This window comes from Fringilla coelebs (genome assembly GCF_963513975.1).
Source record: "Fringilla coelebs genome assembly, chromosome: 1".
In the NCBI taxonomy this organism is placed as follows: Eukaryota; Metazoa; Chordata; class Aves; order Passeriformes; family Fringillidae; genus Fringilla; species Fringilla coelebs.
In genome coordinates, this window is record NC_140028.1 from 88402859 (window position 1) to 88426891 (window position 24033).

A 24033-nucleotide genomic window follows, 5' to 3' on the forward strand; every position below is an offset into this window, starting at 1 on the left:
CTATTTCCTTTGAATATGCTTAGGAGACTCTGAAAACAAGAAAAAACAAGACCAAGCTGCCTTTTTTTTTTTATATAAAAAAAGCTAGTAATTTTAATAGTTCAAAATGACTCTCTACAAGACAACAAACAGTAATACAAGGTTGCAATAAAAGTTCTCCTTTGGAAAGCACAAACTATCAACATAACCACTACACTTAGAAACACATTTTAACTTTCTAAGAATATACAGTGAAAAAAATGCACAAGGAAATCCAAAAGAATCCCAAACAACAATAGTACAAAACAGGTTCAAACAGACTGCTTTTTGGCAACTGGTTATAAGTTACAAAATCACAACTGCTCTTTCAGGATGTTACACCAGGCCAAGCCTTGGAGCCCATCCTGAGCCAGCTGGGTTGTGCTGGCTTCCATTGACCTTCCAGGAAGGTTATGTACTCTGGAATGTTATGGTAGTGAACAGTGGTCCTCGCTCAAAGACAATACATTAAGGCTGCAGGGTTTCATACACGGCTGAAATGGTTCTGTCACCTAAGACAAGAAATCCCATTTCGGTAAGGCACACGTTTGGCTGCAAAATGGGAAAGGCAGGAGTCAGGCAGGAGTGAGAGGTGCCTGCTTCCCAGGTGCTACTGACCTCACGGCCCTGCTGTCACCAGCGATCTGGCAAACACTCAGAACACATTATTGTGGGACCACCTTGAATTAATAAGCACAGTAGTGTTTCTGCTTTAAAAATGCCAGAATTATCTGGAATTTTCCTGAGCTGCTGCTCACTTTGAAGCACAGCTTTTAGGCTGTGGACCACAGGCAAATGGTGTTCTGTGACTTATTTTTAGGGGGTTCACAGAGGGCAACGATGACAAATAAGCTTATATGGGTGTTGGAGTGACCAGCATACATGACATTTCCAAAGGAGCCTAACACTCTGCTAACAATTTTTAAGGGTCTACATTGAAAATTACTAGGTGGGACTGTGCGTATTTACTGATGGAATGGTCCCATTAAAACGGGACATCATTTTTGGCAACAGTGTAGTGCAGAAAAGACCAGTACCTACACAACAGAATTCTGGAAAAAAAGCCCAGTAGTTTAATGGAAATCAGAATTGCAACAGATGCAATAAATTCCCAATAAAATGTCCTAGAAAATTAAGTGCTACTTCTTCATTAAATTGTGTATATGCCATAGAGATGTTTAAATACCTATTTCAAATTAAGCTCTTTTCTTTCCATACAAACTATAATTTGTACGTTAATCCTTCTGAAAGGGATTGGTATTTTGAAACTTTGCTCATCCACGGCCTCAAAGATGAGCCCAATGGATCCTGGGGTACCCTCAGGATAACTCTTGAGTCTATAAACAATAAGGCTTCCAAGCCTGACTGTTAAATTAAACTGCCAATGCAAGGACATACAAAATAAACGTGTATGAAATTACAATGCTGGGAATCCATCCACAGTTTTGAAATCCCATGTTGCACAGTTATTAGAAACAGCGAAATCTGAATGCCAAAAGATATCAAATATATACAATTCTGCCTTCCTCCTTTGAAGGTCCTGTTTCTTACATGGCCTAAAAATGCTTTTCTCCCAAATGCTGTACACCTTGCTTGATATGTTGCTTATTGCAGCTGTGCATGTATGTTGGTCAGAATGACCAAATGTTTTACACAACAAAGTAACATCGAGAGGAGTTAAACTTCACAGAATTAACCTATAGAAAGTAATTTCTAAGAAGGGAATGGAGTTCTATGAGAACCATTACACTTGCTTCATGGATTGCTACAAGTAGGTTTCACAACCAAGTCCATGCACCAGCATCAAGATGGAATGAAACAAAAAGAGTGCAGCATCCAGTTAACAAATATGCTGAGGAAACAGGCTGTATATACAAAAGATATGCACTGTTTACCTGACACGTAATTTTTAAGGTGCTTAATTGATGTTTTAGGGAAGGTAGCAACATATACATATATGCTGTGTATACAAATCTAAATGTGTATAAGAAACATAATACAGAACCAGACCATATTCCCAGATCCCTGATTTGATTAGACTCTCTAATGCATAAGAATGTATTTAAAATATTTAATAAAAAAAATCTAAAAAAAGGATACCATTTACATAAAAATAGCTCCAGTTTGTCTGTTCTTCTGCTTTGCTGCTCACAGATTGGATCCTGCTGGGTTTCACAAGGACGCCATTTGGACTAGCGAGAGTTTGAACAACTGTGCGTGATGAGAGAGCTCCGTTACTCGGTCCACCATCTTCTGCAGGGATGCTGTGTTGGGGTAGCTCAAGGCAGCCGCCTTGGTGGCCAGAACAACGCTCTTGAGCAGTTCACACAGCTGGTTGCTGGAGTTCATCACTCTGTTGCACATGTCCTGCGTCGTCATCTGCCTGGCGAGCGTGTCCCCGATGAAGACGAGTTTGTGCGCGCTCAGAATGATGAATTTGCTGTGCGCCACGAAGATCCGCGGGGGCTGAGAGGAGCTGACGCAGCTGAAGAAGGCGTCGATGGCGTTCAGGAGGGAGTTGAAGTGAGTCTCGCACTGGTCGGAGTAGAAGAGAAGCAGGCGGCTGTCGTGGGAGGTCTGGAGGGCCTGCGGAGGCTTCCACTTGGAGATGTCATTCTCCACTGGCTTCGTGATCTCCTGCTCCAGGCGCTGAAACTGATTGATCTGAAAACAAAAACAAAAGCTCCCATCAGCAAGCATCCTTGGAAGATGCTGTATTACAATTTCACTTTGTGCCTCGGGACATCCCTGGGTATGCTACCTTATGCTAAGCAAAAAGTAGCAGTATGTTTTCTAGGATCGAGTGCTTTGATTACTGTAAATCCAAACATGCAGAGTTCAGAAGGGAGAAACATCTAAAATACCTCATTTGCATTAAAAAACCCCAACAACACAAACTCCTGAATTTACAGGCTGTTGCTCATTTGGAGTATTCTGAAATCACAAGTGAGAGAGATGGATCCAAGTGGCAATGACTCCTACACAATCTTTAAAAAGCTATCATCTCTGTGGGATTTTGAGATGAAAACCCTTTAAATCTCACCTCCTCACTGCTTGTACAATTTTCTGCCATACAATATGGAAACAACATACTGAAGAATTAATATGAGGGGAAAGTGACAGCCCTCGATCTTGTGCCCCTAATTTTTTTAGCACTAATCAGCACAATATTTAAGCTGATGGTACTGATGTTCACCGAGCAGATGTGAAGGTGGCACGTGTATTCAGGATGGTCCAGTGATCAAGGCCCTGGATGGCAATTCAGGAAAGCCAAGTTCTCCAGCTGGCTTTGTGACTGAGCTACTATGAGACATCACAGAAGCTTGTTTCTTTTCCATGGTAAACTTTTAAACTCTTTGCTTTTTATTATCTGTATCCTTTGCCCACTGCTAAGGGGAGGGTCCCTCCTGCTCTATTTGACCAGTGCTCCCTATGTGTGAGGAATGCTGCATTTCAGGGCAATTATACACCTAGGAGAACATACCTGATGGTGCTCTAGCTCCATTTTGCTCTGCTTGATGATATTTTCTTTCTCCAGAAGCTCCTTCTGTTGCCTTTCAAATTCTTCTTTCCCCTGTTTTGCATAACATAAGAGACTGTGTTAAATCAAAACTGCTTCTGAGCTAAATGGCAGCTCACAGGTCAAGATAGAGGCTGCTTTGGATTGGCCTTTTCACTGGTAGTGCACCACTAAGAGTACAGAAAATGAAAGGAGAGTGTGGCAGAGCAAAAGGCTGTCACTATTAGAAATCCAACAGCCCTCTTTGACAGGAAGTAATCACCCTGGTGAAATTACTCTTGAATATGCACTAGCATGGCAATAATTGCTGCTCTCTCACAGGAAGCTTCCAGAACAACCACAGGCAATTCCTACATGGCCTTGTGCAGAACAAGGTGTTGGGTTTACCTACCTGCAGGTGAACATAGTCGTAGTCATCCATCCAGCTCTTTTCCGAGCCTTCACTGGTGGCACTGTAAGGGTGCTGGCCTGTGCTCAGGAGCGGGGGAAGGGAGCTGCAGTGGTTCTGTGCTTTTTCTCCATGGCGCTGCACCTGAGGACTGTCATACACACAGTCAGGAGCGTTCATTATATTCTCTGCTATGTTTTTGACACGGGAGCTGCCCAGGGCCTGTTTGAAGAGCAGCTCTGCGTTGACACTGATGGTGGTGGTCAGCTGCTTGGCATCGTCCGGGACCGTCCTTGCCACCATCACGAACCGATCCAGGTCGTCGCACTTGCTCTGCACTCTGTTGACAGCCAGGACGTTCAAAGACCAGCTGTAGCTGTTCAAGTCATGACTGGTTTGGGTAAGGATCTGGTGAGAGTCCTCCAGCCTTTGCACCTCCCTCCTCATTTTGTTGAGGAGGCTGAACTCAGACAGGCAGGAAGCATTGGCTGCCGATCCTTTGGCAAACTGGAGGTACTCCAACACCGACTGCCCCACCTTATCCACAGCAGCGTGGATTTCATTGATGTGTTTCTCCATATACCCATAGGACCGCCAGTCCGGTGTAATGAAGGCTGTGAGGTGACTGACAGCTGCCTCCACCATCTGCTGGAGGCGATAAAGCCTCTCTATAGCGGTGTCTGGATCAAGGATTAGTCTTTTGTCCTGTGCAGTCGGGGCTGAATGAGAAGAGTCTTTTGATGTCGTCGACGATGTGGACATGTTACTCCTCGTGCTTCCTGTGCTGGAGAAAGACAACCTATTCATCCCATCAGTCACATCCTGTAAGCCTTTATTGTCTTGGAGGACTGGTGGTGGCACATCATAGACACCTTCTCTTCCTTCTGTGATGGGATTTTCACTTAGTCCCGTCTGTTGTCCTGGGAATGCAATTCCCCTCGGGGTATCATAAACATCTTTTTCAGGTGCAATTTGCTGTCCAAGAAAATGGTTTTGATGGTTTGTAGGGGTGTCATAAACACTCTGTGTCTGTGGCATTCCACCTGGCAATAAGAGGCCTTCAGGAGAAAATCTATTAAGTTCTTTTCCAGTTGCTTTGGTGATGGGAGGAGGAATATCATATACTCCTTCTGGTCTTACACTGTGGCCCACTGAAGATGAAAAATCCTGCAAGTTTTCCCTCAGGGCTGTATCATCTTGGCATGCAGATGGAGGGGCAGCATAGACCTGAATCACAGAAAACAAAACATGAAACCTTTGACTAGAATAGCGAAATATTTACCATCTTCCATTTGGGCTGGAAGATCTGCTATTGACTTTCAAAGAGTCAGATACTTTAGTGTGACCAAGAGTCAGTTTTAATATCTCGCTTTTATCACTCTCTTGATGCAAATTCCCATAAGCAGCAAAATCCAAAAAGGCAGCATGCTGCCACAAAGATAACGTAGGTCTAATTATCAATTTATAGTTCATAACCTTAATTTTGATGCAGTGCTTCACTTTACCAGTTTTAACAATTTAAAAACCTAAGGAAGTTTTTGAAGTACTGAATCTCCTTCTCCTTCAGGATCATACATGTATCCTTGTTAGAACATGTCTTTGGCCAGACACGAAAATACAGGATCTTGTGGAAACAGAGTAATGCTTACCCCTTTGGCAGGTGGTATGTCATACACTCCTAAGGCTTTTGCTTCTCCCATGGGAACTGGAAATGCAGGCCCCTTTACCGATGTGGGGGGAATGTCATATATCTGAAGAAAGAACAAATTGATTACAGAAACAAGTCACCTCAGGGAAAGCTCTGCTATTAGATGGGTTTTCATAGTTTCTTTCTTTCCTCTCAGAAAGTCTGAACGGAACCAGAGCTCTTCAGGTTTCTTTCACATGGGAGAACATCTTGGATTTGCTTAGAATTTTGGACAGTTAGGAGAAATGCACTTTGCTAGGTCTCTTCTGGGCAATGGTGTGCACAGCAGGCTGGAGAGATGAAGTCAAGGCTGACTTCCCTCCTGAGAGGTAAATCAGGGTCAGTCTACTACAGATACCTCTTGGGGTGAAGATGTGACCAGAACTGATCACACCCTTACATTCAGGGTGGTTGAGTTCCAGGTCCTGCCAGCATCCACTCAACAAGCCTGTGGTCCTGGGGACTCACTGCCAAGGGTGCTCCCCAGAACAAAGATACAGTTCAAGCTCAGTGACATGGTGCAGTCAATAGGTGGTGAAAACAACTCCCTGCATAGCAGCTGTTCATCTAGGCGGTAATTTTACCCTTACTGAGTGAATTACTGTCAACTATGCATCAACAAAGTACAGGGGGAAAAAACGTTCCCAGGCAGCAAGTTTATTCTGTTTAGATATACTCTTTGATCAAAACAGAGAGAACAAATGGGACTTTTGCGTTTGGTGTGCTGCCAAATCTTAGTCAACATCAAATAAAACTTTGAAATACGTCTGTGATCTGTGAATAAGCCACAGCATCTAATTAAAACATATTTTCTCTCTGAAATGAGAGAACTTGCCTCGCTTATAAAAGTCTGGTAGAAATTCATCACCTTTTGTGCTCTGTCAGCCTTGCTGGCACTTTTATTGGTACCTACCCCTTGGAGAGGGCGAACGGGGGGAATATCATAGGCATCCTTCTGGTGCTTAGAAGGGAATTCATAAACATAACCTTGTCCTGACCTGACTGGTGTTATTACCTGTGGGCAAAGGAAAAAGAGGAAATATTAAGTCTCTGAGGATGTTCTCTCTGTAACAATCCAATCCTGTTAACATTCATGCATCATTGACAATGTTAGTAAAACCAGTCTGCATACCCTTCTGAGAGCTGAACACTTTAAATGAATGTTAGTAGCTACAAACACAGCATTTTTTCTTTCCAGACCAGCCCTGACATGACTGTTTGCTAGTGCTCTACACTGTTTTCTATTTGCCAAGCACAGATTCTGGGCAGGTCTGAGAGCTCTGTCCTTTCTTGCCACTGACCTCCTATTAGCACAGACTGCAAAAGGCGATGGCTGCACCACCCACTTGCTGAGATCAGGGCTGATCCTACTGGGTTTGAGCGTCCCCACTCCTTGTCAGAGGCTTAAAGTACTATGTTAAATCTCTGGGAGTCTACACCTTTGCTTGTAGAAGTATTTCCCAGCTACTCCAGCAGGACTCCATGTGTTACTGTGCTCCATAGCACAACATCCTGGAGAACTGAGTGTGAGTTGAGGCTTTGGAAATTCTTTACATAGAAACGCCATGCTTAAACCTTCCAAAGCGGGGACATTCAATTTTGCTGTCTCTGCTTGGTTTATCCATGTTAGTGGCTAAGAGATGGGAAATGTCAAGCCATTCTTGAAGTATATAATGCAATAACAGCCTCTGAAAAACAAGAAAGCTTAGAATTTACATTTTCTGACATTTTGTAAACCATTAACTACCATAATAACTACAAATAAAATCTGGTGAAAAATAAATGCCTTAAGTCTTGGACAGCATCTGCACAGCAGAATTTCAGTACAGTGTGGTATAAAAGAAATGTTACCTAACCCCAAAAGAGAACTGGGTTTGTAGTGGAAATGCTGACATCTTAAGCTCTGCTGGTGCTATTTAGCTCTAAGAAAAAAATATAAATACCATAACCCAAAGGCACATCATGGCAAATTACACAGGCTCGTATAAGATGTGGCTTTGTACTCGGCTGGGGAAAATTTTATACCAGAGCTACCTAACTCTCCTCAGAAATGTATGCAAAGCATATCAACAGCATTTCTACCCAAACGCTCAGTAAGGATCCCATGGCAGTGTTTGCTGTAAGGAACCCTTGCATCCTGGCCAGATCCCACAGTGAGTTTGTCTTGACTGAGATCTTCAGGGAAAGTCCCTCATGCCTCCCCCCTACCTCCTCTCTGCTGTTAACAACACAGGCTTTCCTTCTTTTCACTGGCTGCCCAGATTTGGCTGCGCAGTCTCTGTCCCTGTCCCGTGAAGCACCCCCTGGATTCCCCCGTGGCGTGGGTGCCTTGCCAGCACAAGGACAGGTCTGATTCAGCGAGCAGCCCCAGGCAGCACCAGCCCCTGCCCTGACTCTTGGGCCTTGGGGGAAGGAGGAACAGGCACGGCTGGCAGGCGGGGGAAGACCATGGCTTTTGCAAGTGCTTTTCCTTGCATTACCATCAGAAGGCAGGAACTGGAAGTGATAGAGCCTCCAGAGTGCTGCAGATGAGAGAACTGCTCAACGGGGCATAGGGCTAATAGGGCTTACATACACAGGAGTATTTAAAAAAAGAATTTAAAAATATTGCCTTCATGACAGGTTGTTCCTGTCCCAACAAGTCACCCACTGCATTGTAAAAGGTATCTATGGGCCTTCCATCTATGGGTATCTTCTATTAAGGAAGTTCTTTCTGACGTTACTGGAAGCTTCCCATAATGGGTCACTCCAGACAGTAACCCTCCCAGGCCACTCTCATGTAGTACTGGGATTAGTGCTGGGATTATTCTGTTTGCCAGAGGAAATTCTAACTTGTATCAACATCACTTCTTCATGCTTTTTCTGCCAGTGAGGGCTAGTGACCAGACTAGAATAGTTTGCCATATATATTTTGCATCCTCTTTTCACCCCCAGCTGTGTACTGCCAGTCAAATGCTTTCTACCCAAGTCAAGAACAGAAGGATTTGGTTTTAAGTAATGTTTACTCAGAGGTTCTTTCCAAGGGGTCCAAAATCACAACGATGGAGTTGCTTCAATGAGTCATTCAGTGTGTTAAAGTGATCCTCTGGGAGAACTGACAATGTACAGTAAAAACAAAGGGCTGTTTCCTGGGCAGCCCATCTCCAGCAGCCCTTCTGCTGCTGTGAACACAGTGGCATTAGACTGCTTGCTAATATGCTGGGAAACTGCTTGACCATCCCAGAGAAAAGAAACAACAGAGCGCTCGTGGCAGGCAGCCAGAGGCCCCACGCAGCGCTGGACGCACGAGGAATGGTGCGCTGCTGCAGTTTGGCTCTGCTTCACCTGCTGCTTGCTGCCTCCATGGACAATGCAGGACTCAGGATGTGGCAGGCTCCAAAAAGACAGATATTGGCTGCTCAGTGTGAAATTTTTATACCCGCTTGCTTAGTTTTGTTCTACACCAGAAACTGAATGAGTGAACTGCTTCAGGATAAAAGGAGGCTCAGAGGAGACCTTATCACTCTCTACAGCTCCCTGAAAGGTGGTTGTAGGCAGCTGAGGGTTATCTCTTCTCCCAGGCAATGACTGACAGAACAAGAGGACACAATCTTAAGCTGTGCCAGGGGAAGTTTAGATTAGATGTTAGAAAAAAATTCTTCACTGAAAGAGTGACTGGGCACTGGTCTGCCCAAGGAGGTGGTGGAGTCACTGTCCCTGGACATTTTTAAAAAAAGATTGGATGTGGTACTCAGTGCCATGGTTTAGTTGATGAGGAGGTGTTAGGTCACAGGTTGGACTTAATGATCTCAAAGGTCTTTTCCAACCTAGTTTTTCTGTGATTCTGTGATGAAAGACACCACCACTCTTATTGCTCAGAGAATTGATCTCCATGAACAAAGTCACAGGCCTCTAATATAAAAAAGGGAGTTGATCCAAGCAGCACAGGTAATAAAGTGCAGAATCACAGAAGGCTGGAAAAGACCTTTAGGATCAGTGGGTCCAACCATAAACCTGGCACTGCCAAGTCCACCACTAAGCCCTGTCCCTAAGCACACACAAGTAAAACCACTTGTTCTTCTCACAGGTAAACATGGTATTTTGCTTTTGTAACAAGAATCCCTGGTCACAAAACAGATTATATCCTTGCACCACGGAGCCAGGAACATGCATGGAAGAGAAGCTTGCTCATGCCCAGTGCTTGCAGAGAAATTCTCCCTCCTCTGCACACAGGAGTTTCCTGCAGCTGCAGTCACTCAGGTAGCCCATCTTTAGAGCCTTTCCCACTTCTCAAAAAATCCTGACATACCAGATGCCATATGAAAGATTTACAGTACTACAAGGGTGCTGGTTTTATTTACTGTGCTGATACAATCCTAAAAAGCTACACTAGAGATAGATGGACCACACACAGGAAACCAGTTTTACACAGGACTTTTTATATCATCTAGGCACTTTTGCTCTTTCCCAGACCTGAAGCAGTGGTCAAGCAGGGTCACTCCTTTATTTGGTTGAAACAGAAATGTGCTCTGGGTGTGTCCAACTGCTGTCAAAGAAAGTGAGAGGTTGAAGTGCCAAATGCTTGATTCTGGGTATTCACGAGTAAAATCTGCCTGCAAGTGCAGCTGTGGACAGGAGACCTGAGGTGTCTGCATCGCTGTGGTTAGCAATGCACTCTACTTATGGTGGCATTTATTTTCCAAATAAAAATGCATGAGATACTTTTATGTCTGCTCCTCTTTAGGCTTTCAAAAAAGTCATATGAAAGGCAGAAAATATGATTTTAAGATACCCAGCAACAACCAAAATTTGCTGATAACATGGAAGACAGTTTTTTTCTCCCAGTGACTTGGGTATATTTTCCTGTGTGGAGGATTATTACCCAGTAACAACATGTTATGAGCAATTTCACATCAAAATCTCCTGCAGATGATAATCTGGTCTGTACTGAGTACAAGAATATTTCCTGTTGTACCTCCACCCCTCTTTCCTTCTGATGCTTTTCATTAAGCTGGACTGCTTATTCCTGGTCAATTCAGAACAGAAGAAGCTCATCACCAAAGCTTATCTCGAGTAAACATTTTGTAACAGCAATTAAAAGAATGCCCACACTACTTGACAAAGGGAAAATGTGGGGCATTTGTTCTTACTCTCATGACCTCACATGGGTCATCAGGACATGGGGTTGTGCTGCTTCTTCTGTCTGAGGAAGAGACAGAATTAACTCCTGTAACATTCATTTTTGGATATTTAGAATTAACTTTTGAATTTGGAAATTTACCCATAAACATATTAAATTAACTTGCTGCTTCTGAATGGGATGCTCAGCCCTTCCAATGCATTACTGAACAATTTTTTATGGTTTTATTTTTCACAGTAGTTTACTTCTGAAGATGAATTCAGAAGGAAGAAGGTGACTGCAAAGGAAATGTTCCACATTAACCACTTCTAGAACAGGGACAGCAGCCCCATCTGACACTCACAAATTTATTTTCTAACAAATGCCATTGCACTTCATACCTCATCAGGATTATTTTCCCTTTTACCTCTTCTCTTTTAAGAATGCCTGTGGTCACCCAAGTATAAAAAAATAATCCTGCATTTCAAACCAGCAATTTTCCTTGTTTACATGTTAAAGGAAACAGATGGCGTTCCCACAAACTATCTAGCCCAACAACATTCTCAAAACATTGTTAACCACTTAATCCGTGCAGAGCAGCTAACAGGGACCAGCTTTGGCTCTGGTGAAACATGTAATGAGCCTTCAAACTTGCAGTACTGCAAAACAAAGACAACTGAGCAGAAAGTTTGTTCTGTTCTTTCTGAAGACCACGCTCTTCCAAAAGCCATTACTTGGGCCTATTCCATGCCAATGGCACGTCCCTAACCAAGAAAAAAGAGCTGAATGTGCATGTACTTTACAAAATATCCAGCCCTGTGGTTCATTAAATCCTGCTTCCCTAAATATAGGGGGGGAAAAACCAACGTTCTATTTCTTCCAGGATTAAAAGGCATGTTAGGCTGCAACAGAGAACATTCCTAACTACGGCAACAAGAGGACCATTCTCATTCTACAGCAGATACACAACACTGTAGTTTACATTGTTTCACAAGGACAAAGAGCAAATAAACCTACTGAAGCAAACAAAATTACTCTGAATTTATAGCAGCACGATGAGAGCAGAATTTGGCCTGTTCTCACGAACTGCAGCTCCTGATATGCAGAATGATGGAAAACAAGTGTGTTTTGCAGGTGGCAGAACAGACCAGAGGTACCTTTCACCTCTGCAACACCTTGCCCCACCCAAACCACAGGCAGAGGGGAGATAAAAAGGGCAGCTTGGTATTTCCTGGTATGGCCTCTCAACCCCGAGAGCCCACTGATGCCTGCTGACTGCTTTTTAAGTAGATTTTAAACAGTGCTTTTTGAAGGTGGGAAAGAAGTGGCATATATTTTAAATTGGAACAAATAACTGTATTAAAACATATTTCCCCCCATGACGCTCTCCTCTTCCCTCCACGGGCAGGGCTCAGCAGTGGATGAGCTGCTGCCATCCACTGCTTTCCCTGGGAAGAGTTCTGTCCTGGAGGAGGGCAGGTGGTGGTGGTGGTGCATAAAAGGGGGCTGGCATAAAGCCTGGGTGTGGGAAAAATGAATCAAAGTGTAAGGAAATGAAAAAAATAAAAAAAAAGTCATGTCTGTTTACTGTTGTAAATTATTTCTTTAAATTGAACATGAAGCTCTAATTGTTGAAATTCCTTTGCTGAGCCATTAAGTGGATATGTAACAGCCACCTGGGCTCTCTTAGGCTTGGAACAAGCATAAAACAGACAAAGAGAATACAGGGAAATATCAGAGAGAATTAAGGGAAAAAGAACTCCCTATTCTCGTGAAGTCCCAGCCTTTTGCAAGGCAGTGACAGAAGCCATTGAATTATGTCAGATCAGGCAGTGAACCACTTCTTAGCCCTTCTTCCTGTTCTGCTGCATGTACTTAGGAAGCCATGTGTGTCTCTTCAAATGTTTTACAGTTTTTTCCCCTTGGGGAAGTTTCAGTGGCTAAGTTGAACTGAAGGAAGGTTGGGTTGAAAAGCACACAGGTAATTTGGGTATTTGAAAGAACCTGGCTAGCTGGCTAAAACTGTCATTTCTACAGAAAGCACACAGTTTCCACTCATGTATTCTGCAAGCTGCATCAGGATTTCCAGTGACTGATAATAAATTTCCTGACAGTAATACCTACCATATCACTTTCTGTTGCCTGCTCTGAAAAAAACCAGGCAATCATGTTTTTACTTACTTATTCACTGTATACAATGACAGTGTACTTCCCTGCTGCCGATGAGTAAAAGTTGGAGTTTCACACGTGCTAAGGATACTCTTATCAATGATTGGGTTTGTAAATTGCTACAGGTCTTAAGATTATGAACTCATAGCACTTTATTTTAATCCAGTAACGTATGAACATTGGGACACTATAAAATGTTCTGGTGTAGTATTTTCTGCCAAGACTGAGCTGTTGGAGAGCTTTGATCAAGTCTCACAAGCTGGAAGAGGGTGGAGGAAGTCTGTAGAGGCATTTTTTCTGATGCACTGGACTTGTAGCCCAGCTATGAGCTGGTTCTAGTGCTAAGGCCCAATGTGTCTGCCAGGCAAGAGGAAATGGACAGAAATGGCTGTATTGACCTTCTGGGCTGAGCCAGTTATCAGCTGCAGCACGCGGCACCAAGGCGCGGCGTGACACCTCTGCCCGTTCCTGAGGGGGTGCTCACCACTGAGATTTCTTAGAATACTCAGATGTGTGAAGATAAGAGCACATGAAAAATACTACCCCGAACACAGCTGATTTATTTCTTGATGCTGCTTTTATCTTTAAAAATCCTGCTTATTTTCTCCTACACGATCTCCACTTGCTGTCCAAGACCTACACCTATGAAGATTCTGCTGTAAACGCTCTCAAAACCTAAAGAAGCTCCAGATGTCACTTATTCATGGTGTGTTAAAAATGCTTAACTCTTCAGGCTCAGGCATTTAAACAGAAACTTTTAAACCTGCCTATGAAATGCCTAACCAGTAGATGCCCAGTCTTAAAAAATGCCCTTGTGGTATTGTCATAACAGCATGTAAGGAAAATGGGTGTTACAATTTTGAGCCTGTATTATTTCAATAAGAACTACACAAGTTTTAGGTTGTGAATCTTGAAGATACAGAGGACAAGTTGTGAAAGAAATTTAAGATAAAAAATGTGACATCACAAACTGGCCTGGATTTAAACCCTCACAGCTGGTGCAAAGGGTATAACCAACTGCTTTGCAACTAGCCTAATCCTGAATTTTTAACTTCTGGTAGGACTTCTTCCATTAATAGTACACAAAAGCAGGGTCATGACAATATTTTTACGTTTTGTCTTTTTCCTAAATCTGAAGTGCAGGTTTTTAGTCTTTGCAAACAATTAAAAAAAAAATAAATCTGTGGAGTTACACAAATGTTCTAAGCTCTGATTAGTATAAAATCACAGGGCTCTATGAAGTGTGGTGGAATAGTGCTGAACTTGCATTAGCTGTAGCTTGAAATGATAGTGTTGAATTTTTCTCACCGATGTTCATGATTGCAAACTAAATGCAGATAAAAAGGTCTGTATCTCCAGATCTTACCAAATGAGCTGTACAAAGCACAAAAAAATCTCAACAGCTTTGTCACTGGCAAGATTTGACTGGGAATTTTTTTTTCTTTACTTGATGATGTTTTCATGACATGATCCCGCTCTCTCTCACATCAGCTCCAGGGCTTGCTGCCAGTTGTGTTATGAGCAACATTTCTGCTTGCTTCAGTGAACAGGCTGGCCTTGAACTGCAAGGCTGACTGGGAAGGGGTATTTCCAAGATTCTGGTAAGAGTCATTCTTGCTCACAAAATGTAATTAAATACAGTCTAACACTTCTGAGAATGTCCCATTTTTGAGAGGAGAGGAAGAGAATAAGAGAGATGAGCAAATCATACCATTGCTATTAAATTACCGTCATTTTAAAGAGGAGTGTGAAGAGGATAGTTGTCCAAAATTCTTGATAAGAGTTTTACCAGTGTCATGTCATCTCCATGACAATTACTCATATTTAGGCAGGCAGAGACATCATCATTTCTGCATGCACTGGCCAACAGAGCTAAAAAGCTGATGTGTAACAGGACTGGTGATAGAACAGTCATGAGCTCTGAAATAATGTCTATGCATGGGTCTTACAGAGAAAGAAACCCCCCCAATTATTGTTAGTGGAGAAATATGCGTGTCTGCTAAAGTATTCTCTAGAAAACTGTGATTAAGTCTGAGCTGCAGTTGTGATAAATGAAAAGTACATGGCAAAACTCAGCACCTCAGCATCTGGATCTCTTGTCCACGATAAAAGAGAGTATCTTGCTTTGGCCATCCCAGTCTGTCTAGTCTCCCCAGTTTAAAAAGGTTGTCACATGAAGAACCAACTGCAAACCAGTGCTTGTTTTCTGTGCTGGTAATACTACAACTGCCTCTTTTCAAAGACAGAAGCCCAAGTTTAGGGCAAGTTTGGCAGAGGACAGGAAAGAAAGAAAATGCATGAGGTGTTAAGACAGATAGGGCAGAGTGTGTCTTGCTGTAAATAACAGGAAATCCTAAAGGCCTACAATCAAAAACCAGTTTGGTTCAGTTCATACAAATTTAATTCTTTTGAGGTGCTTCATCTTTTTTCTGTTATTTCTTTCCTCCTACATTGAATTTCTAGATTAGGGGGGAAGCTTCATTTGGGAATTGTTGTAACAGGGTATTTCCATGACACGTTTCCCTTCCTTTAAGACATTTCTCAGAACAGATCCTTCCCTGTCATCAATTTCAGTTTTTGTGAATCAGCATTTCCCAGTGGGCAAAAAATTGGTTGAGACAAAGCATTGCCAGAGAGTTTCAATTCCACAAGAGTGTTCTCAGAGGTACACTTGGGCAGAAACAATGGAAGTGCCCCTAAATCATTTCAGTTGGGAACTACGCTGCTCTGAGAGAGAGAGGCAAATAAAACCTCCCATGAGGAAGAAGCTTGATTTGATTTTATTTCATTTGTAGAGGCTCTCTGGCTCACAAGCTGTGTTGGCTCCATTTCTGTATGGGTATCTCAGGGCAGCTGTACAGACAAGTGCTTGTAGTAAGTGGTGTTTAGATTAGCACAGCTTGCTTTGGCAAGTTTATGGAAGGCAAAGACACCTTTTAAACAGATATAAACTCCATCCTTAAGTGTTTTTTTGCCAGACCTCAGTCACGGCTGACTGTGCTTATGTAAAAGTCGTGATGGTAAGACCCAATGGGAATATATTACTGTCTTCTAAGGATTAGGGATGGACTGGCTTATGGAAGATTCCTGTCTCCTAGGGACTTAGCTACCTTAATTTCACTTTGCACCCATTTAAACAATCTGTTTGGGGAGAAAGATTAATTTAGATTCATGTAAAAAAAAAAAAGATGCAATACTGCTATAAAAAAAATTGAAATGTTTCAAGCGAACATATGGAATGATGATATTCTTATGCTAATTAGTCATCCTCCAAATCAAAACATTTAAGAAATCATAGAATGCCTGCCAAGACTTTACATTTCACTTGAAATGTATTTTCTGATGGCCAGCAACCTTTCTTCATCTACCCATTTCCTATGTCCAGAAACCACACTTCCTCCTTATGATGAGATTCACTTTCTGAATAATCAGTTTTCCACTCATGTGGAATTTTATTTTCTAAAATGCTCTGCTGCTGTGCTTAATTTTTAGTACTTAGAGGGCAATTTAGATTACCTGAATCTGGTGTTTTGTTTCATACATAACCAAAGGTTCAGTTAGGTTTCGAACCACCAAGAAAGAACCCATAAGCTCGCATTTTTCTTCTATTGTTACTATTACTATTGTTTTACTATTTTTAGCAAAGGTTTGATCCTGCTCTTGGGGAGACAGATTTGTGTCCCTGGAGACCTCAGGTATTGGATGAGATTGCAGGACTGGCCTTTTTCTTCTGATACTCCAGGGGAAAAATGCATGCCTCTGGTCTACAAATAGAACTGATGAAAAAGAGCCCTGTGCTCAGGGAGGAACAGGGAGTAATGTTGAGCTCATATATTTGCTCAGCCTAATAAAATGCAGTCTTTTTCTTGAAATACTTCTCTACAAATCACATCAGTGACTAACTACTGCTTACTCTGCCTTGTGGACGAGGGATTAACTGCAGGGACTTTTTATCAGTAAAATGGTTGTTCTCCTATTAACGTCACGTGGAAAGTTACAAGGGAAACTCCCAAGCCTAAGAAAACAGCTGTGTGTTTTAAACACTGTGCCTGCATTTAACTTCAGGTATTTTCATCCTTTCACACTTGGTGAAAGCAAGCTCTGAGTGTTGAGGTATGCGCTACCATTGCTGCTGCACTCAGCAAACTTCCTGTGTGTTCAGCACTTTAATACAGAAGCAATATTTGGTTAAGAGGGATACAAATCCCCAAAGTAGAGTTTGCAATGTGAAAGCAGAAGAGAAGAGGGACTATATGATCACTGCTGGGGCCATTTATGGAAACCCCATCACAGGAAACTGTGGTATTTCAGGCCTGAGGGTAAATGGGGACATTATCTTGGAATGTAAATACATTTTACCAACAAACTGCAAAACACTAGATATGATCTCATTCTTTCTGATAGCAAAATGATCTGTCACACAACTCCTTACTGTGCTTAATGTCTTTCTCTTCTTATTTCATAACTGTGAAAATAGGCAAGGAAAAGAAGACAATAATGTAAAGGCAAGCTTATTTCTGGAACCAACATTATAAGGAGCCATTTGTTTCTTCCCAGCTAGGACAGTACTTGTGTAATTGGAAGGAAAATTGTCATAATGTGGCTAACTGGCTCCTGCTACTGAAGTCTGTGCCAGAATTGTCAGGGTGGTGCTGCTTGTGGGGTGGTGTTTCTACTTTCTCATGCATTGAACCAGCATGACTCTTAACATAAATAAAACCCAGGGAACAAGGTCCGTTCCCATAGCCATGGTTTACCCAAACCTCCTGAAGGCAGTGACCCCTTGATAAAGTAGGATGGTGGGGTGTGAAACCCTTGATTTGCCAAGGACATCTTTATACTTGGAAATAGGCCAGGGATGAAGATGAGTTCCTTCCCCATTCCGCTCTATCCACTTTTAAAAGGTGGATGAATCTGAGTGTTTCCTGAACATCAGCATTCCAGTCCAAACAGACCAACAAACAAAAAAGGTGATTTGTTCCCAACTGGCATTAATCCCTCTTTGCCTGAGTTGGTCTGTGCCTTGTGGGAGCTGTAGTTCAGGGCTGGTAACTCCCACAGTGCAGTCTCTTCCCGGGACAAACATCAGCCTTGCTCTGTTTTGCGCAGAGTTTCCTTGACCAACAGTTCTCCTGACAGCTATTGGTTCCTACAGGAAGCTGTTTTCCAAGAAGGGAATAATGCCCTTAATTTTTTTGGCCAATGCTACTTTCAAGGACAGCACAACAGATCAGCATGGGGAAACACTGAACCAGAGAATGAGCGTTTAAATTATGGCAGGGACTTTTTTTTTCATGTGTAGCTTTCCCTACTTCACAGCTTAGGTGTGAACTAATGATTAATCACTAATGATTAATCAGATGCAAAAGAATCTTTGTGCTCTGTTGGCACCTTTCCCAAAGGATGCTCTCAAAGCAATCTGTACAGAATGAGTTCCCTCATAATTAACCCACATATTTTGCAGATGAGATGCAAAAGCACCACTCAAGACCATGCAGAATTCTGAGACAAGGATAAAATCCAGGCTTCCTGAATGTCAGATTTGTTTGAAGGTTCTTTCTCTTTGCTGGCTGCAGCAAAAGAGAGTAAGTTCTCCCTGTAGAGCACAGAAAGAGGGACTAAATTCTAATTCCACCTCTTTACACTCCTCAGACGCTCTTCACGCTTTGGGGTGGAACCGTTTTGTGACCGAACTTGCAGCAGAGCTGCAAAAGCCTGGGGCTAACCAAGGCTAATTTTAAGGCTCCTTATCTCATTGGTAGAGTGAGTTCTAGAAGGTGCTATTTTTATTTGATAGAGGGAGCCAATGCAGCTCTGCTGTCAGCAACCAGTTTGGCCAGAATCAATTAATCACTGTAATTACCTACCTCAGGACTCCTTTTTGACTCGCTCTGCCTTGCTGGCTTAGGGGATGGGTTACCTCAGCACAGCTTAATAACATGCCTGCTGTTGATTTACTGCTGCTCCAGGCTAGACAATTCCTGCCTGACAGCAGCTCCTAAGCCCTGCCTGCAAAACCTGTACGGCAGCCAAGCCACACGTTTGCACAAGGGAAGCAAGCAGACACGTGCAGAAAGGGACGGCGCAGAAACTGCTGCTGGTCTTGCTTGGAATGGTGTCCAGAGGACACAGGTTCTTCTCTAGCTCCTGCTGTGGGAAGGGAGAAGACTTGCATAGAGCAAGAACTTGCAGCAAAATCCCTCAAGGTCCTTACAGCTACCAAAACACACAGCTTGCTGACCAGCTGATTCTGCTGATGGAAGGAGGCAGAGTGGCTCATTTAAGCCTTTGAAACAGGTGTCACAAGTCTGAGAAAAGATATGATTCAGTTTGGAAGACAAAGCAGAGAGACCCCAAATCAAACCTTCAAGATGACCAGCTTTTATTAATATTAGGGATTGTTTTTACTGTTCCCTAATGGAGGAGGATTTGGAGAACAGTTTCCTGATAGAAAGGAGAAAAGGGCTAAGGTGCTTCCCTTCAATTAGGCTTTTCTTTCACAAAGGCATTAGCAGAGTTGCAGCTGTAGCTGTAAAAAAGCAGCTTAGCGAGATTGGCATGATACAGAATGGAATATTTTACCTTAGACACCTCCTTCACAGGTAAGTTGTCTCTTGCCTGTCATGGCTTCAATCCCAATGGGTTCCTTTTAGTGTAGAACTGAGCAATCCCCAGGAGCCAGAGACATATCTACCTCTGGACAAAGGAGGATGCTGCCATGAGGTTTGCCAGCCTCAACACAACAGAGTGAATACTGAGACTAAGGACTCTTGGGCTAAACAAATATAAGTCAGGACTAAAGCAAGTAGCAAACATTGGCTAGGGCAAAGCAGGTTGGCGTTTACTTTGACTGAGGATGAAATGCTTTATAAAGATGTATGTTTAGTTATTTTACAGTGAGCAGCATAGCTTTCCTTTCCTGGGTTGCAAGGAATTAAATGAAAACAAGTCACAACTCTGACAAATAGATAACTTTCTAAAGTTATCTATTAAGAATTCAGAAAAATTCATAATCAAGGTTGCTGGAAAAATTTCTAGGCAGAAACTTGGAGAAAACAGGTGCTTCATAGCTTCTGGTTTTTGTATTTCAACAAGAACTTTGCACTTAGACTAAAACAAAGATTTCAGTCTCTTAGTGTTTCAAGGGTTTTAACACAGTCCTAGCAGCCAACAGGTTTATGCAGAACGTCCTGTTATTTTCACTGGAGCTGGAGAGGGTGGGAGGAAGGAGAAGAAACCTCTTATCAGTTGGAAAATTCTTTCTGTGTGGAGTAGAAAGACACATTAATTATGCTAAGCAAACTATCCTAATAGTATTTAGGCAAGTCAGGTACTAAAATGAAGGTACATAGCGCTCATTCCAAACTAATTCCTTGGGCTTTCCTCCAGACTTTAGTGCAGATCTGCTGTATGGTGCATCTCCTGTGCCCAAGCTGGATAGCTGAGGCATCTCTGAGCAGTGCTGTAAAATGTTTCCTGCAGCCATACCCTAAAATGAGATCTCTTCTCTGCTGCCCCATCAACAGACTATTTACCAGGTGCTCACTAACTACCTTGGAGGGTATCCACTGTGGATAGGCAAAGCATATCCTGGAAAAGATTTCAGTGTATGTAGTCTATATGGAAAGAAGAAAATGAGAGAAAATACATGGGAGTTATCAAGAAAACTCACATAATTGCTCCAACAAAGCTCCTATCTCTGCCTGTGCAGCAAGTGCAATTTTCTTGTATTATCTTCCTGCACAGCCTATAAAGCATAACTATGGAAAAGCTGAGCAAGCAAACCTCTTTATAAATTGACTTGGAATAGTTTCACAGATCTTCCTCTCTTGCTCAGAAGACAAAAAATCCATTTATTCTTATCAAAGAAAATGAAATTATAGCAAGGAAATAAAAGCATTAGAAGATGTCTTCCAAAGGCCTGATATGAAAAAGGCTGGCTTGTGGGTGATGTGGGGGAAAAACACAAAACAGACAATCTTGCCAAACTAAATTAGATGAAAGTTTAAACCAGTAAAGGGCTTCCTGAGAGAGCCATCATCCGCTGACATAAATTGGATCTTAATGCTGTGCTTTAAAGGTAAGGAGGATGCTGATATCTGGAGCTGTTGAACTGGGAATGGAGGGACTGAAAGAATTTCTTTTTGGCTTTGTAATACTTCCTTCCTTGAGTATCTTCCTTAATCCTTTTCAGTCACCAGGGTACCTGGCAGGTATCCTCTGAGGGTAAAATGAGGGAGTGGCAGAAGATGGGGAGGACTTAAGAAGAACAGCAGAAATAAGGGGGGACTCTTGCAAAATGCAATAATGCAGTAATGGCTGCATCACGGAGCTGCTGCAGCTCTCACTTTCAACCAAGAAATTTAACTGTAGATAAACATCAAGTGCGCTCTTAAAAGGTTTAGGTTTAGTACTAAAACATCCCTCCTTATCATCATCCTCTTGTTTCCTCACTCTTACAAGTATGGCCCTTGTCACATCAATCACTGATTCCTCTTTGTAGTTTAGACCCACCGGGACTGCTCCAGCAAGACAGTATATAATTTTTAATTAAACAAAAATTACTTGGGCAGATGATGTAACTGTTCATTAATAAGGGGGAGAGTTCATCTTGCTGCAGCAGCTCTTTTGAACATACAATGTGAGAGCGCCACAGGCCAAATGCGCTTCAGCCTGGGAGGATCCTGAATCCCATCCTGCTCTCAGCACTAGTGAACTGCTCTGGAGCTATGAAGTAAAAGCAAATGCACACACCTTGTTAGTCACAGCTGGACCATCAATACACCTCTGCATGGAGGGTGGCACCTGGTAAATATCTTGTCCCACCAGCCCGTGCCCGGTGGGTATCTGGTAAATTCCCTGATTCTGGTGGGACGGCGGCACTTGGTAGACAGGGTCCCGTGCCGCGGGGTGTGAGCTCGGCACTTGGTAGATCTTTTGGTGGTTGAAGGGCTGATTCATCAGTCCTGAGCTGGGCATATCCTGGCCAGGAGGGCTGTCCTGTACCACGGCACCGATCAGGAGCTTCACGCGGTTGCCTGGGACGATGCCTTGCCGGCCGTGCAGGGAGCAGAGCCACCATCCTTCCAGCCCCTCGGTGTTCTGCTCTATCACCGTCAGGATGTCTCCCTTGCGGAAGGCCAGCTCTTCTGCACACTCAGGGACATTGTCGTACAGGGCCCTTGCCATAAGATTCTGTGGAGAAACAAAGGCAAGAATAGCAAGTCAGCAAACAAGCCAGAATTTTTCTGTATCTTCAAGCACATCCTAATTGATGGGAAGTAAGAACAGAATTTGAAAAAGAAGTGTGCAGGAAATCAAAAAAACATGGAAAATAATACAGCACAGGATTCCTCTGTCCCAAGTTGGGAAAATGAGAGGCTTGTGCATTAGCAACACTGCTAGTGAGAAATTTTCCAGCAACAGTGGGTCAGATAGAAGCTCTTTATATGGCCTAGTCACCTGAACAGACAGAAAGTCAGGAGAGTTCTGCTCCTGGCACTGAGGTGCTCTTCCTGTGAATGAGGGGCTTGTACCTTCATCTCTTGACATTGATTTCCCTACAAACGTGCTCTGTGTACTGCTACAGCCAGCTGGCAGCCATTAAAAATAAACCTGAACGAGACTCGCAAGGAGTGAGTAATCCAGAGTCATTTTTCCCAAACAGTTTTACATTTGTGGGGTCCCAAAAGACTTTCCACAGAGGTGCAGATCCCATTTAGTGTAAAGACAGTGGCCTGGCTTTTTTTAGCTGACACCTGCAGGTGGCCTTAAAAGTGATGGATCCGTAGACCACCTAGTAAGAAAAACTATCTAAAATACAAGTTGACAAAACGCCACAGGTTTTGAGCTATGATGCTCGTCTTTGCACGCAGCTTTGTGCCTTCTCACTCTCTGCAAATTTCTTCAGGGGCACAGCATAGCATAGCAGCAGCTTAATAGATAAAATCCTTCCTCCCCTGCTGCCTCAAAACCACCACCACAAAAAAAACAAAAAACCAAAGCGCTCCAAAACAACTTCAAAGAACATGGTTCCTCTGAGGTCCACCTTCTGTAGAAAGACCTTCAAGAGAAAAATGTAATTTAAAAAAATAATGTGGCCAGTGACCCCCAGCGGGGTCATGCCCGTGCCATGAGGAAAGCAGTGCCCATCTGAAAGAATGTAAGGATGCAGGTATCAACCAGCACCACAAAGAGCCTCTGTGTGCAACTTAAGGGGAGTCTTAGGGCAGCCAAGGAGTGTCTTTGATTTGTGTCAACAGTTTAAGCACTCTTAGATGCACTTTGCTTGATTATGTCAAGTGGAGCAGTACCATTAACACAAGGAACTTCACACAGCTCTACCCCCAAGCATTTGCCCAGAGTTCCAGGCAGGCTCTGCAGCTTGCCCTGACTGCTCTCTTGCCGGGGTTCTGCTCCCAGCAGGACTTTTGCTATGCAGTTTTAAGCCAGCTCTGAGTTGATGTAAGATCGTTGGCTGTGATGTGTTACTAGTAAGTACCACCTCCTCTCCCAGATGGGACCACCTCTCTTTCCTCTTTCTTTGCAGGCCTCTATGGTGCATCCAGTTCTGAGTAACTGGCCAAGGTATTCAATGGAAAGTAGGCAGGCTTCTGCACACAGAATGTCTGCACTAACATTCTTGGACCCCTCAAAAAGGCCATGAAAATTTAATTCTTGGCTCTGGTGATATTTCCAGACATATTGGAAACAATTGCTCCATGACTGCCTGACTTTCAGCAAAGGCAGTCAGCAGAGATGGTTATAATCTGATTGTAAGCACTTGGAAAAATACACAGAGCCCTGGATGTGAAGTGATCAAGCTGAAATATTTGGATGCAGTACACAAACTGAAATGGTGCTAATCCACCAAAAAGGATACGCAGCTGCCTTAAAGATTTATCTTTCCTATGTCAAAAAGGAATTGCGTCAAGTACAGTTTAGTGTTTTTATCTGTCATATTTATCCTCCTCCTTGGACATATCCAAACTTTTCCTTTTAATCGTCCCTCACTTGTTATATCTGTTGCACACTTATGTTTTCCCATCATTCCTGTGCTTCCTCCTAAAGATAGAGACTTTAGTTTGACCTTGCCCAGTGTAGCAGGTTGTGTGCAGGGCTGACTGCTGGACAGAAGGGGGATAAGCTCAGGT

At 43.0% G+C, this 24033-nt stretch overlaps 1 protein-coding gene across 1 annotated transcript in view; it reads right to left on the minus strand.

Moving 5' to 3' along the window:
• Window positions 1-93: 93 nt before the first annotated feature.
• NEDD9 (neural precursor cell expressed, developmentally down-regulated 9) overlaps window positions 94-24033 on the minus strand; it is a 38018-nt gene continuing 14078 nt past the window's right edge. The window contains exons 2-7 of the mRNA XM_084214080.1: window positions 21635-22075; window positions 6527-6628; window positions 5576-5677; window positions 3930-5153; window positions 3503-3592; window positions 94-2682 (exon numbers count right to left, since the gene is read on the minus strand). Of these exons, the coding sequence (XP_084070206.1) occupies window positions 2191-2682; window positions 3503-3592; window positions 3930-5153; window positions 5576-5677; window positions 6527-6628; window positions 21635-22075 (2451 nt within the window). The 3' untranslated portion in view covers window positions 94-2190. The remainder of the gene's footprint in view (window positions 2683-3502; window positions 3593-3929; window positions 5154-5575; window positions 5678-6526; window positions 6629-21634; window positions 22076-24033) is intronic.